At 44.9% G+C, this 14036-nt stretch overlaps 1 protein-coding gene across 1 annotated transcript in view; it reads left to right on the forward strand.

Moving 5' to 3' along the window:
* The first annotated feature begins 349 nt into the window (after positions 1–349).
* ATP8B1 (ATPase phospholipid transporting 8B1) overlaps positions 350–14036 on the forward strand; it is a 51640-nt gene continuing 37953 nt past the window's right edge. The window contains exons 1-3 of the mRNA XM_063295789.1: positions 350–536; positions 10348–10445; positions 13009–13122. Coding sequence (XP_063151859.1) covers positions 359–536; positions 10348–10445; positions 13009–13122 — 390 coding nt within the window. The 5' untranslated portion in view covers positions 350–358. The remainder of the gene's footprint in view (positions 537–10347; positions 10446–13008; positions 13123–14036) is intronic.

Consider the following 14036-nt stretch of genomic DNA (forward strand, 5'->3'; position numbering starts at 1 on the left):
GAATTTCTGCTGGTTTTGTTTCTCCTACCATCATGAAAATCTTAATTGATCAATAGGATTATTTGCCATTTAAGTTGATTTGGAGAGTTTTTAAAGAGAAGTGGCATCTAAATGTAGCCAAGCATGACTGGCTGGTACTCAAGGCCAGAGCCCTTAATTAGCTGCAGAGCCTTTACAGTGCACTTACACCCTGGATACCACAAAAGGATTTCATGACTAGGTTCTTTTTAAAGCATAGATTGAATAAATTTGTTCTAGCTGGTAAAGTTTGGCATGATGAAGCATGGCAGAAAGGAATCCCATGACAGGTTGATATTGATCTACCTTTATTTTTGCCTTTTCAGGAACTGTTAGCAGGATGAATTCAGAAAGAGATTCTGAAACTACCTTTGATGAAGACTCTCAGCCCAATGATGAAGAGGTTCCATATAGTGATGATGAGACTGAAGATGACTTGGATATTCAACCTGAGATTGAGCCAGAGCAAAACCGTATTAACAGAGAGGTGGAAGTAACTCGAGATACCCTTCGAAAAGGTGAGAATGAAAGAAATTATTACCAAAGGGAAGTGATTATTTTGAAGGATTTTTTTTTTACTGACTTGTTTGCAAAGGATCGCAAAGTTATCACTGGATTGATCCAACAGAAAGTGTAATCAAGATAGTTTGGGAACTGATTGAAGTATTAAGCATGGTTGGGCAAGTTGGGTAGAGTAGTCCAAGATAATTTTTCTTTATTGGCCATATCCACCAAACATAGGTGTACACACACACACGTGTGTGTGTGTTTATCGGAATTGTTTCTGAAGCAGTCACTGTTACCAGCATATTTGTTCCATCTTCCTTTCTTCCATGTTTCCACATTACAGAAAAAATAACACCAAAAGTAGAATGCATTTTCAATATTTTTGGAAAAACAAGATAATTATTTACGTTGATCAATTAGTTGCTCAGTAACAAACTGACAGCTAATCTAATTTAGGTCTTGTTAGATGTCTGGGATCTTTAAATCTTCCTTCCCCTTTTTGATTAACAGAGGGAAACTTCCATCATCATCAATAAATAACTAATTAATTCAGAACAATGAGGAACAATAATTACTTCAGAACAATTCTGCAATAAGGAAAAGATTATCAAGGAGATTTTTCCCCACCAAAATTCAGTACATTAATTGAGGTATATTTTGGGGACATTATTCATGAACAAGTAGCAACAGATACTTACATGAATAAGGATTAAGGCACAGAAAAAGTTATTAGATTATGTCAACTTCTCAATTGGATTTAGTAACTGCATAGCCGGTAGATGTGTCACTACAATAACGTTTTAGCAAGCTTTTCAGTCTCTATTTAAGTAAGAAAAACAAATGGATGACATAACAGTGTTTTTTTTAGTAAGGTGTTCTTTTTTTCTCCAGGTACAATTAGTTTTACCATTCAGCAGCTATCTTGTTCTCCCACTTTTAGCATTTCTCTGTCAATAGTGTTTTGTTAGTTCATTAGTACTGCTAGTTTGCATTTATGGAAGCAAAATTGGATACCATCTAGATATTTCTGAATGTATGCATAATCAAGGATATAATGCAGAATTTTTTGGCATGCTCTTTTGATAATTTTCTCATGACATTTTGGAGATAATGGGAACATACTCCATCTTCTTCACAATTATATTTAGCCAAGTTCTAAATGCACAGTTCTTGTTGCATTTTCGTTTCCTTTCCTTTTGATCATTCACATTTGTATGGGTATACTAGAAGTGCCAAAGCAATACAGGTAGTCCTTGTTTACTGAGTGCCCCATTTAGTGACTATTTAAAGTTACAGTGGTATAAAAAAAAAACTTTGCGACAAATCCTCACATTTATGACTGTCGCAGTGTCCTGCGCTCACATGATCGCCATTTGGGTGCTTTGCAACCAGCGTGTATTTATGACCATCACAGTGTCACAGTATCCCGCTGTCATGTGATTGCCATTTGTGTGCTTCATAACTGGCTTGCGATAAGGTGTAAGTAAATTTGTACTTAACAGAGAAGGCACAAGTAAAATTTTAAGTTGTGGTCACGTGATGTCTCAATTAACGACTGTGGTGCTTTGCTTAATGACCAAAGGGGAAGTGAGGTTGTAAGCCCATCGCAGTCATGCAATTTTCTGCTTAGCAACCATGGTACTTAGCAGTGGAGTTGCCAGTCAAAATTTTGGTTGCTAAGCAAGGACTACCTGTACTACGCAATCTAAGTAATAATATATGGTAGATCTATACCAAGACTTCAAAATACAATTGTAATAGAGATTATTCAACTGCCATTGCAAATCTGGTTGATTGTCAAAATGTACAGGCTTTCAGCTGTTTGCAATGAACAAATCAAACAAAAGCAGTTGAAATAGGTCAACACAACACATGCTTCAAGTGGTGTCCCCAAATTCAACTGAAAGTGCAACTTATAATGACTTCTCTAGTCTCAAAATTATTCAACCCCCTGAATAGAACCGGTCACAACAGCACACGTACAGTGTGCAAAACAGGTGTTGTCTCAAGCGCACCTGATGCAACTAATCAAGGGATTCATTAGTTGCACCAGGTGTGCTTCAGCTGGAAGACATGAAATACCTGAGCTGGCCAGGGGTTTGTTGAGTGTCACGTTTGACAGCATGTTAGAAATACAGTATGGCTAAGTCAAAAGAATGGTCCAAAAAGGTAAGAGAATAGATAATTGCCCTTCACAAACAAGGAACAGGATACGAAAAGATAGCAAAGGCACTGAATGTAGCTAGAGACACTGTTGGAAGCATAGTTTGCAAGTTCAAAGTTCAAGGAACAGTGGCGACACTGCCTGGATGGGGCAGAAGAAGGAAGCTGTCAATGGCTGCAACCAGATTTCTGAGAAGGCAGGTGGAGAGAAACCCTCGAGTGACTGCAAAAGACCTGCAGCAAGACACAGCAAGACTTGGTGGCAACAGGCACTGAGGTTTCAGTGAGCACAGTAAGGCGCACACTAAACACAGAAGGTTTCCATGCCAGAATGCCAAGACGTACACCACTACTGACCCAAAAGCACAAGAAAAGTTGGCTCCAATATACTCAAAATCATATAAATAAGCCACAGAAGTTTTGGGATTCTGTTCTGTGGAATGATGAAACAAAACTGGAACTTTTTGGCCCAATGGATCAGCGGTATGTCTGGAGGAAGAAGAATGAAGCATATGCTGAAAAGAACACTCTGCCTACAGTTAAGCATGGTGGTGGCTCGGTGATGCTCTGGGGCTGCTTTGCATCCTCTGGCACTGGAAACCTGCAGCGTGTGGATGGCAAGATGGATTCACTGAAATATTAGGAAATCCTAAGAGACAACGTCATGCCGTCTGTAAGGAAGCTGAAGCTTGGGCGTCATTGGACCTTCCAACAGGACAATGATCCCAAGCATACCTCAAATTCCACTAAGGCTTGGATGCAGTAGTAGTCCTGGAAGGTTCTACAGTGGCCATCACAGTCACCTGACTTGAACCCCATAGAAAATCTCTGGTGGGATTTGAAGAAGGCGGTTGCAGCACGCAAACCCAAGAATATTACTGAACTGGAGGCCATTGCTCATGAGGAATGGGCTAAGATTCCTCAGGAATGCTGCCAGAAGCTGGTGTCTGGCTATGCATCTCGTTTGCAGCCGGTCATAACAGCAAAAGGATACTCTACTAAGTACTGAAGGTGCTTGCCATGAAGGGGTTGAATAATTTTGAGACTGGAGAAGTCATTATAAGTTGCATTTTCAGTTGAATTTGGGGACACCACTTGAAGCATTTGTTGTGTTGAGCTATTTCAATTGCTTTTGTTTGTTTTGTTCATTGCAAACAGCTGAAAGCCTGTACATTTTGACAATCAACTTGATTTGCAATGGGGGTTGAATAATTTCGATTACAGCTGTAGGTGCTTTGCATTGCGAAGAAGCACACACAAAGCATTTCAGTAAAACAGCTGTGTCGTTTGCAAGACTTGTGAGGCTGCTTCAGAAATTGCTCCTGGTGTCTCTGCATGTTATCTATATGCCCAGGGACCCAGCCAGGAAGTTTCCAAAGCAGCCTTGTGAGCTGTGCAAATGGTGCAGCAGCTTTGAGAATTCAAAACAAGGTAGGTGTCATGATTGGCGACATCGCAACGGCTCGCATGACAAAGCAAGAAAGCTTGCTAATGACTGGAGAGGGATGGGTGATAAGACAGGACAAAGACAGTAATGGGTCTGGGAGATCTACAAGCTCTCATCACCCGGTAATTGGCCATTAACACCTTTATCAAGGAGAGAATCAGGGCGAGAATTGGAAGGGCATGTCCGGACACTTTCGAAGAATTCTGAAGCCTAATCGCCCGGTAACGAACCATTACGCAGCGGAACAGAAGATGGAGCAATGCCCGAGGCGATTGGGGCTGGACGACCCCTCACCTAGCAAGCATGGATGACGGGTCACCCCGTGGAACTCATGGGGCACACCCGGGGAGTGTGGGGGTGGAGCACTGTTTGGTGCGAGGCTATTTAACTCAACTATTGGCGCGCTTCCCTCACTTTCAGCTTTCTACTGGTGTGCATTCTACTCTGAATAAAAGTCAGAACCTAACTTTGCTTTAGAGTCTGAGTCTTTTATTTAGTTTAAGGCGCACCTCACATAAAGCTGAGAGAGTCTTTCAGGAACGAACCTCGCCGGCCTCTACCAGAAATTTTTTTTCTTGTGAGAGAAGCAGCTGGCGATGACCGAACCGGGGTCGAACTTGGAGTCAGTGCTTCAGAGCGGAGACGCGAAGGACTCAACGAGGGGGGGGGGAGAAACCAGACAGCTCCTGGAAGCGGCGCTCCCGAGATGGGACACGAGCCCCTTCCCTACCCACACCGCACCCCAGTTTGGAGCCTGGAGCCCCAGCACAGAGTGGAGGGCCTCGATGGAAGGAGTCGTGAGCCACCAACACTTCAGGTGGGACGTCGTTGCGGACCCCCGGCCGGGGACACCCCACACCACCTGGAGACTCCAGTACCCCCAGACGCCCGAGAGGGAATCTGCAGGACTGCCGATCAGGCAGCAGCCGACAGCAACGAGGATGGACGATCCCGGCACAGCGGACAGGATCAGGGCTCTGGAGGACAAAGTGCAATCACTGGAGCACATGCTGCGGTCCATCTCAACTGTGGTGAGTGAGCTCACGAAGAGTGCTGCTACGCAGGGTGCAGGGAGGGGTCTCGGCATCCCACCCACCCTATCGCCGGCCCCGAAAGGAAGGGGTCAGGCGCAGGACTTCTTCCCAGGACTCCATGGCTTTACTCCGGTAGGGGTCACCCCTACTAACTCACAGGCTGGGGTTGCTTCAATTGGTGGGATCGCAAAAGACTTCCCAGTAAAATTTGATGGAGATCCCACGAACCTGTCATTCTTTTTAACGAACGCAACAAACTACATACAGATATATGGACATTGTTTTGCGTTGGAAGGGGCCAAAATCTCGGCTATTGCCACAAAACTTAAAGGCAGAGCCGCGGACTGGTATGTCCAAATGTCAGAGTCCGGAGCCCCAGCCCTAGCTACCTTCCACATCTTCCTGACCGCCTTGAAGCGGTACTTTGAAGACCCCTTGGCGAAGGAGAGGGCTAAAGGTGCACTGAAAGAACTTAATCAGGGGCAGAAATCGGTCGCAGATTACGCCCTAGAATTTAAAGTCTTAGCAGGGAAGATCCCTGAATGGTCGGAGGCCACCCTGATTGACATGTTTAAAGATGGACTCAATCGAGAGGTGTTGCAATGGGCACTGTACCGAGACGATCCAGACTCACTACATGACTGGATCTGTCTTGCCGGGAAGGCTGAACATGCCCAGTGCACCTTCATGCTGGCAGCTAAGAGGGACAAGCTTCCTCCCAGCGGGAAAGGGCCAGTGCCACAGCCGGGTCCAACATGGGATGCTGAAAGACAATGTCGATTTGCCTGTAGGCAGTGCATCAAATGCGAGAAGGCTGGTCACCGGGTGGCGGAATGCCACAAGGCTAGGATGGCGGATTGCCCATCTAGACTGACGCAGAAGGCTCCACAGAAACCGCCCAACCCCCCCCCCCGACGGCTGACAGCAGCACTAGCGACCCAGGATGAAGAAGAGGACGTCTACCTCATGGAGGACGAAGTGGCCGCCCTGAAGCAGCCGGCGGAAAACGCCTTCCACCTGTCCTAAACAGCGCCGCTGGACAGGTGGCAGAGAATGGGCGCATTAACATCAGGGTGAGTGAGGACTGTCCCAACCTGACCGTGACAATTGAACTGAGCTACTGCTCCAAGACCATCGAGGTCGAGGCTTGGGTGGACTCTGGGTGTTCCAGATGCCTGATACACCCCAACCTAGTCAATGCGCTACAGTTACCCTGTTTCCCGCTCCCGAAGCCGCTGCTCTTGCAGCAGCTTGATGGTTCCACGGCAGGGGGGGGACCGGCCACTCAGGGTACAGAGAACGTTACTCTAAAAATGGGCACACACAGGGAAACCCTAGAATTTGTGGTTACCCTGGTGGGCAAGCCTGTAGTGGTTCTGGGAATCCCCTGGCTAACTCACCACAATCCCTACATTAACTGGAGGACCCGTACGATAACATTCGCGGATGGGTTCTACCAAGCACCGGCCAAGGAGAAATCCCCCACTTTGACGGTAGGGAGGGCGGAGATTGTCGACACTCAAGTTCAGGCTTCCCCCATGGAGGGGTTGCCAGCACAATACGCGGAGTTCGCGGATGTCTTCGGGGAGGAGGAGGCGGACCAGTTACCCCCCCATCGCAAGACAGACTGTGCCATCGAACTGCTCCCTCATGTCCCATTGCCGAAGCCAAAGATCTACCCGATGACCCAAAAGGAGTTGGCGGCATTGCGGGCCTTCCTCGACAAAAACCTCGCACGGGGCTTCATCGAACCGGCAAACTCGCCGGTGGGAGCACCCATGCTGTTCCGCGAAAAGAAGGACGGTACCCTAAGATTGTGTACAGACTGTCGCGGGTTAAATTCAGCTTCCTTGTCAAAAAAGTACCCCCTCCCCCTCGTGAAAGACATGTTGGCACACTTGTCAACTGGAAAGGTATTTTCCAAACTTGACCTCCGCGAGGCATATTACCGCATCCGCATCAGGGAGGGGGACGAATGGAAAACAGCTTTTAACTGTCCCTTGGGCTCCTTCCAGTATAAGGTACTGCCGTTTGGTCTCGCAGGGGCCCCGGGGGTTTTCATGCAACTAATTAATGAGGTACTGCATGACCATCTGTTTAAAGGGGTACTGGTTTACCTGGACGACGTCCTGATATATTCCAAAACCAAGAAAGAACACAAAAGAATGGTCAGACAGGTTCTCACCAAACTCCAGCATGCTAAACTGTACACTAAGCTTTCCAAGTGCGGGTTCCACAAGTCGCACCTGGATTACTTAGGCTACAGGATTTCAGATAAGGGCATAGAAATGGACCCTGCTAAGGTCCAGGCTGTCTTGAGCTGGGAGCTCCCACACACCCGGCGCCAACTCCAAAGTTTCCTGGGATTCGCAAATTTCTACAGAGCCTTTGCAAAAGGGTTCGCAGAAATTGCCCTGCCATTGACCGATTTGTTGCGGACCAAAGGCATCGGGGAAACGTGCAAGGTGAAAAACCCAGGGGCTGTGCTCAGTTGGACTCCCACCTGTCAGACTGCTTTCGACCGGCTGAAAGCTCTCTTTACAGCGGAGCCAACTCTAGCCCATCCCAACCCCGAACGGCCTTTTATCGTGCAGGCTGATGCCTCGGATTTTTCAATTGGGGCTATCCTACTGCAAAAGGACCCTGCCAGACTCTTGAAACCCTGTGCATACCTCTCCCAGAAATTTTCCGAGACTGAAAGGCGCTGGCATGTCTGGGAGAAAGAGGCATTTGCAGTAAAAGTGGCACTGGAAGCTTGGTGTCACCTGTTAGAAGGGGTGACTTGCCCTTTTGAGGCCTAGACAGACCACCGCAACCTCGAGGCGCTCCGCACACCCAGGCGCCTCAGCCCTAAGCAGATTCGCTGGGCGCAATTCTTCAGCCATTTTAACTTTCAGCTGAAGTTCGTCCCAGGGAAAAAGAACTTTTTAGCAGATGCACTTTCCTGACTGCCCCAGGACGTGGAGCCTGTCTCCGATGTCGTAGGGACTGTGCTCTCTGAGTCTCAATTAGGTTTGGCCGCTGTCACCCGGAGCCGCGCTCGGGAACAGACTTCCCCCCCCTCGCAAACGACTCCGGCGCAGCCCGTCCCGGGCCGCCGGCAACCACAGATGCTGGGTGGGTTGCATACCGATTTTGCGCTAGCGTTAAAAACTGATCCCTGGCTCCTTGCCAACCCTGACAAGGTCTCCATGGCACAAGACCTCGCCTGGGTGGAGGGTCGTTTATACGTCCCTGACTCGCAATGGTCGGCTGTCCTCAGCCGATCTCATGACAGCAAGCAGGCTGGTCATTTCAGGTTCCTCAAATCCCTCCACCTGACCCGACGCCAATTTTGGTGGCCCTCGCTAAGGAAGGATGTCAAAGCTTATGTGGCATCCTGCCCTGTTTGCGCAATGTCTAAGTGACCGGCCGGTAAACCCCAGGGGCTGCTGCAGCCCGTAGCTAACCCTTCATGCCCTTGGGATGAAATCTCCATGGATTTCATCGTAGATTTACCACCCAGTCAGAAGAAAACAGTCATTTGGGTAGTCAAAGACTACTTTTCCAAGCAGGCTCATATTATCCCCTGTGCCTCTATCCCGTCGGTGCAACAGCTGGCGAAGCTCTTTTTGGTGCACGTGTACCGCCTTCACGGCTGCCCCTCTCGCTTGGTGACCGATAGGGGCACACAATTTACTTCATGGTTTTGGCGAGCTTTTTAAAAATTAATTGGCACCGAGCAGGCATTGTCAACCTCCTGGCATCCTCAGACGGACGGATCTACTGAGATCCTCAATGCCACCCTGGAACAATTCCTACGCTCGTACATAAACTACCAACAGGAGGACTGGGTGGATTTGCTCCCCTTCGCAGAGGTTGCATACAACAACGCGGTACATCAAAGCACGGGACAAACCCCCTTCGGGGTGGTGTCGGGTCGGGATTTCGTCCCCATTCCTGAGCTTCCACAGCCCCCATCTCCAGTAGTGGTGGCCTGTGATTGGGGTTCTAAACTCGCAGGCTCCTGGCCCGTCATAAAGGACGCCCTCAAGGAGGCACAGACCGCATACAAACTTCAGGCTGACAGGCACAGACGCCAACAGCTGCTCTTTCGAGTAGGAGACATGGTTTACCTCTCCACCAAATTTATTAAGTCACCCCAACCTTCCAGGAAACTGGCTCCCAAATTCATTGGCCCCTTTCAGGTTACACAAATTGTGAACCCAGTCACAGTGCGTTTGGATCTACCTCATAATTTGAAGCGGCTGCACCCGGTGTTCCACTGCAGCTTACACAAGCTGGCCAGTGACCCCTCCCGGTGGCATCCACGCGCTCCCCCCCCCCACCCGTCATGATCGACAGACAGCAGCACTTCGAAGTCAAGGAGGTTCTCGACTCCCACAAGCTTCGTAGCTCCCTCCAATACTTAGTGCGCTGGAAACACTTTCCCCACCCTGAATGGGTCGCTGCCCGCGACATTCAGGCCCCCGAACTAATCCGCAACTTCCATGTAGCATATCCCTCCAAGCCATCGGCTTGATTTTCTTTAGGGGGGCGGTATGTCATGATCACCGGTGCGATGTTGGCGACATCACAACGGCTCGCATGACAAAGCAAGGAAGCTTGCTAATGACTGGAGAGGGATGGGCGATAAGACAGAACAAAGACAGTAATGGGTCTGGGAGATCTACAAGCTCTCATTGCCTGGTAATTGGCCATTAACACCTTTATCAAGGAGAGAATCAGGGTGAGAATCGGAAGGGCACGTCCGGACACTTTCGAAGAATTCTGAAGCCTAATCGCCCGGTAACGAACCATTACGCAGCGGAATGGAAGACGGAGCAATGCCCGAGGCGATTGGGGCTGGACGACCCCTCACCTAGCAAGCATGGATGACAGGTCACCCCGTGGAACTCATGGGGCACACCCGGGGAGTGTGGGGGTGGAGCGCTGTTTGGTGCGAGGCTATTTAACTCAACTATTGGCGCGCTTCCCTCACTTTCAGCTTTCTACTGGTGTGCATTCTACTCTGAATAAAAGTCAGAACCTAACTTTGCTTTAGAGTCTGAGTCTTTTATTTAGTTTAAGGCGCGCCTCACAATAGGTCCTACACACGCCCACGTAATACATGTATAGAAAGGAACCAGTTCTCTACTTCCATGTACTTATATATTAAACGTTTTGCTGTGTTTTCAGATTGCAGTTGGCAAGTTAAAGCAAATGACAAAGCTTTCTATGAGCAACCCCAATTTAAGAAAACCACATTCCTTTGTATTCAGAAAAGTAAATATGCGGTAAGTAAGCATCTCTGTATGCAATAGTTTCCAGTATTTCTTAGGCCTCTCATCTAAAGAAAGCAAGCTTAATTGATTAAAATTAATGAAATAACCAGAAGAGTGTCAAGATATCAGATCAATAAGGATAAAATTCATATGTTGACATGGAATTTAACTGAGGAAGAAAATCAATACTTCTACCAAATAATGAGATTTAACATCATGGTAAAAAGATTCAATAGCTGGGAATTTATTTGAGAAAAAACAATAAACTTCTATTTAAAAATAACTACTTAAAGATCTGGAAAAATATACAGATTTTTTTAAGATGGAGAAAGTTAAAACTGCCTTGATTAAGAAAAATTCTACCAAGGTTTAATTTTCTGTTCCAAATGCTTTCAATAAAAATTGAAAACATGGTATTAAATGAATGGCAGAGGCAACTAATTTTATGTTGTTTAATAAAAGACCAAGGATTAAATTCAAGACATACAAAGACATCCATTGAAAAATTAAGGCAGTCTGGCAGCCCCTAACTACAGTATATGCTATATTATTAAACTAGCTGCTTAACTTGGATTATAGATTGGATTGTGACACCTGAAGGTTGAACTGCCTCCACTGAGGAAGTAGGACCCCCATGTGGTCTGCACAAATATCTTTGAGCTGATACTTAAACATTTATAAAAGATTACACAGTAATAAGTAGCATACTAGACGTTTGAGGTAAATACAGAAAAAAGAATCAGTCCAGGCTTATCACCTCTTGCCTCATTACTGAATATTTATTTTCCATGAGAAGGAAAGTACAACAAGTCATATGCATTCCAGGATTTCTTGATTAAAAAGACAAAGATAACTGGATTTGATACCTTCCGATAAGCAATATACCTTTAAAAGAAATGCAAAAAAGGGGGGGGAACATGGAAACACTTGCCTGAATGCAAAAACTCCCTAAAACACAATTTGGAGCACAATTTTCTGGGCCTTATTTATAAATTGTGAAATAATGAAACCGAGCAAGCTGCAGACTGTATGATCAGATGCATTAGCAGAAGAATGGCTAATTAAGCTCTGGGAATTATGCCTGGATGTTTGAAATAACCTCATATTCCAAAAACCTGACACAATGTTTAACTCCACTTGGAAAAATAATGTTGGATTGTAACTCTCTGTATGGGCTTCTATTACATCCAAAATTTGGGTTTTCTCAACACTGAGTCTTTATTACTCAGACAGAACATACTGTAATTCTCAGTCCTCTCTGTAAAGTGTATTACAGAGATTGGGAATTGTTAATGAGAAGGTTGTTTCAGGCATCTTTCAAATGCGCCCCTGCTTTTAATAGGATACTGCATGGAGAAAAGTCTGTAGGCCCCGAACTCTTAGATAGCTTGATCTTAGCATCCAGGCACTTAAAAATATATTAACAATCTTTTGCTTGAATGATTTGGGGACATTACATTTGGTAGATTAATTTTTTATTCTAACCAATGGATAAATTAAGATAACAGTAATATGCACACTTCAGCTAGAAGTAAATCCTTTTGAACAGAATTTCTTTAAAAAAACATGCATATGTTTAAGTCGTGAAATTTATAACCCTCTTGGGTTAATTATGGAGCTATGCCTTAGCCTTAAGTGATTGTAGTTACATACAGTGCAGGTTTTGCATCATGGTGTCTTCTAAAACAGATCTTGAGTCTGGTCCTTACAGCATCAAACTCTGTATTCTGACCTTTGAAACAGAGCAACCGATTCCCAATTTTGAGACTAGTTTGTTGGTAGGAACTGTCAGAGAACAAATTGAGCAGCAGATTTTCTTTGGATGGCAAAATAAAACTCATCACTTCCAAAAGTATAGATTGCAGGGAATATTCACAAAACATGAGACAAGTTAGAACAGGAGGTAGTTTAGGCTTCCCAAGGCAGCTTTTCAATGCAGGTAGTCCTTGCTTAATGACCACAATTGGGACCAGAATTTCGGTTGCTAAGTGAAGTGGTCATTAAGCGAATCCAACCTGATTTTATGACCTTTTTTGTGGTGGCTGTTAAGCGAATCACTGTGGGTGTTAGGCAATCCACATGGTTGTTAATCACACGGTTCCTCAGTGCTTTTGCTTGTCAGAAGCTGGCTGGAAAGGTCAAAAATGGTGATCATGTGACCACAGGATGCTGTGACGGTCATAAATGTGAACCGATTGCCAAGCATCCAAATCATGATCATATGACCTGACCGCAGGGATGCTGCGATGGTCGTAAGTGCGAGGACCAATCGTAAGTCGGTTTTTTCAGCACTGTTGTAAGTCAACCATCACTAAATGAATGGTTGAAGTGAGGACTTCCTGTATTTGATCAAACAGTGAACAGAATAGTATGCAGTAGGATAAGACTTTTTTCAAAACATTAAAATCCCAAAGTCTGTTTCATGTGACTTGCTCAAAATAGTCTGGTTTGTATAATGCACTTGCATGCCAAATCACTTTGATGGATAATGTTTTATATGAAATGCAAAATGAATTTATATGATTTCTATATTAATGCTTTGCCTAAAATCATTATTTTTTTTTGTCTTCAACAGGGCAATGCAATCAAAACCTACAAGTATAATCCACTTACCTTTTTGCCATTGAATTTGTTTGAACAGTTTAAAAGAATCGCCAATTTCTATTTCCTTGTTCTACTTATTTTACAGGTATAACATATCTTTGTACTTTATTATGGAGTAAGCTCCATCCGTAGTCAATTTTTAGAGCTCCAGATTGACTTGATACACGTTTACCACTGATGGAAGCTGGTTGACAATCTAGGAGACTGGATTGTAGGTTCTTGATTTTACACACATACTTTGTGGTTTTAATCACATGAGGAAAGTACTTGACTAAAAAGGCATTTTCTATGTTCATCTGGGAAATGCTAAATTTTCAGAAATAAAAATTACGTATATGAGCAATTTGCATCTGGGTGCGTGGCACATTACACAATTCAATTTATGGTATTGTATTGGTGTAGCGACCTTTGAACGTGAGCTGATCTAAATTTCCTTGTTTAGCTTACTGTAGTGTGGACCTACAGACAGACATCTTAGCCCTGGAGGATGTGTGCAATAATGGAGGATTTTTGTGTTGATACAGAAAATCAGTACTTCCTGATATGGGAACAGGGTTTTCCTGCTTCATGGCTGTTAACCTTTAACATCCTCCTTTTAGTAGAGCAACTCTCTGTTGAGTTGCTACAACTTCTTACTAGCTCTATCTAGTATTTATCACAGCTCACATGAATTAGACTGTTGTAATAGCTAAATTCCAAGCTATTACAAATCCCCTAATATGCTCTGTTAAAAGGTATTCATACCTAATGTAATCATTTAAGATACTTACAAATAGTATTATACTACATACTTTTGCTGAATGAGCTTTTCAGATCTACAGACTAGAACAGTATTATACAAAAAGGAATTAGGAGGTATTTTTCACTCACACCATTTGGATGCACTATATTTGAATGAAAGTGTTTCTGTGTAACTGCAGTACATAAATTGGATCTATCTGGGGTAATGATTACTTTATAGCAATACTTTTAAAATTACTAAATACAAGAACCATGAGT

Source organism: Candoia aspera, chromosome 2 (assembly GCF_035149785.1).
Source record: "Candoia aspera isolate rCanAsp1 chromosome 2, rCanAsp1.hap2, whole genome shotgun sequence".
Classification (NCBI taxonomy): Eukaryota; Metazoa; Chordata; class Lepidosauria; order Squamata; family Boidae; genus Candoia; species Candoia aspera.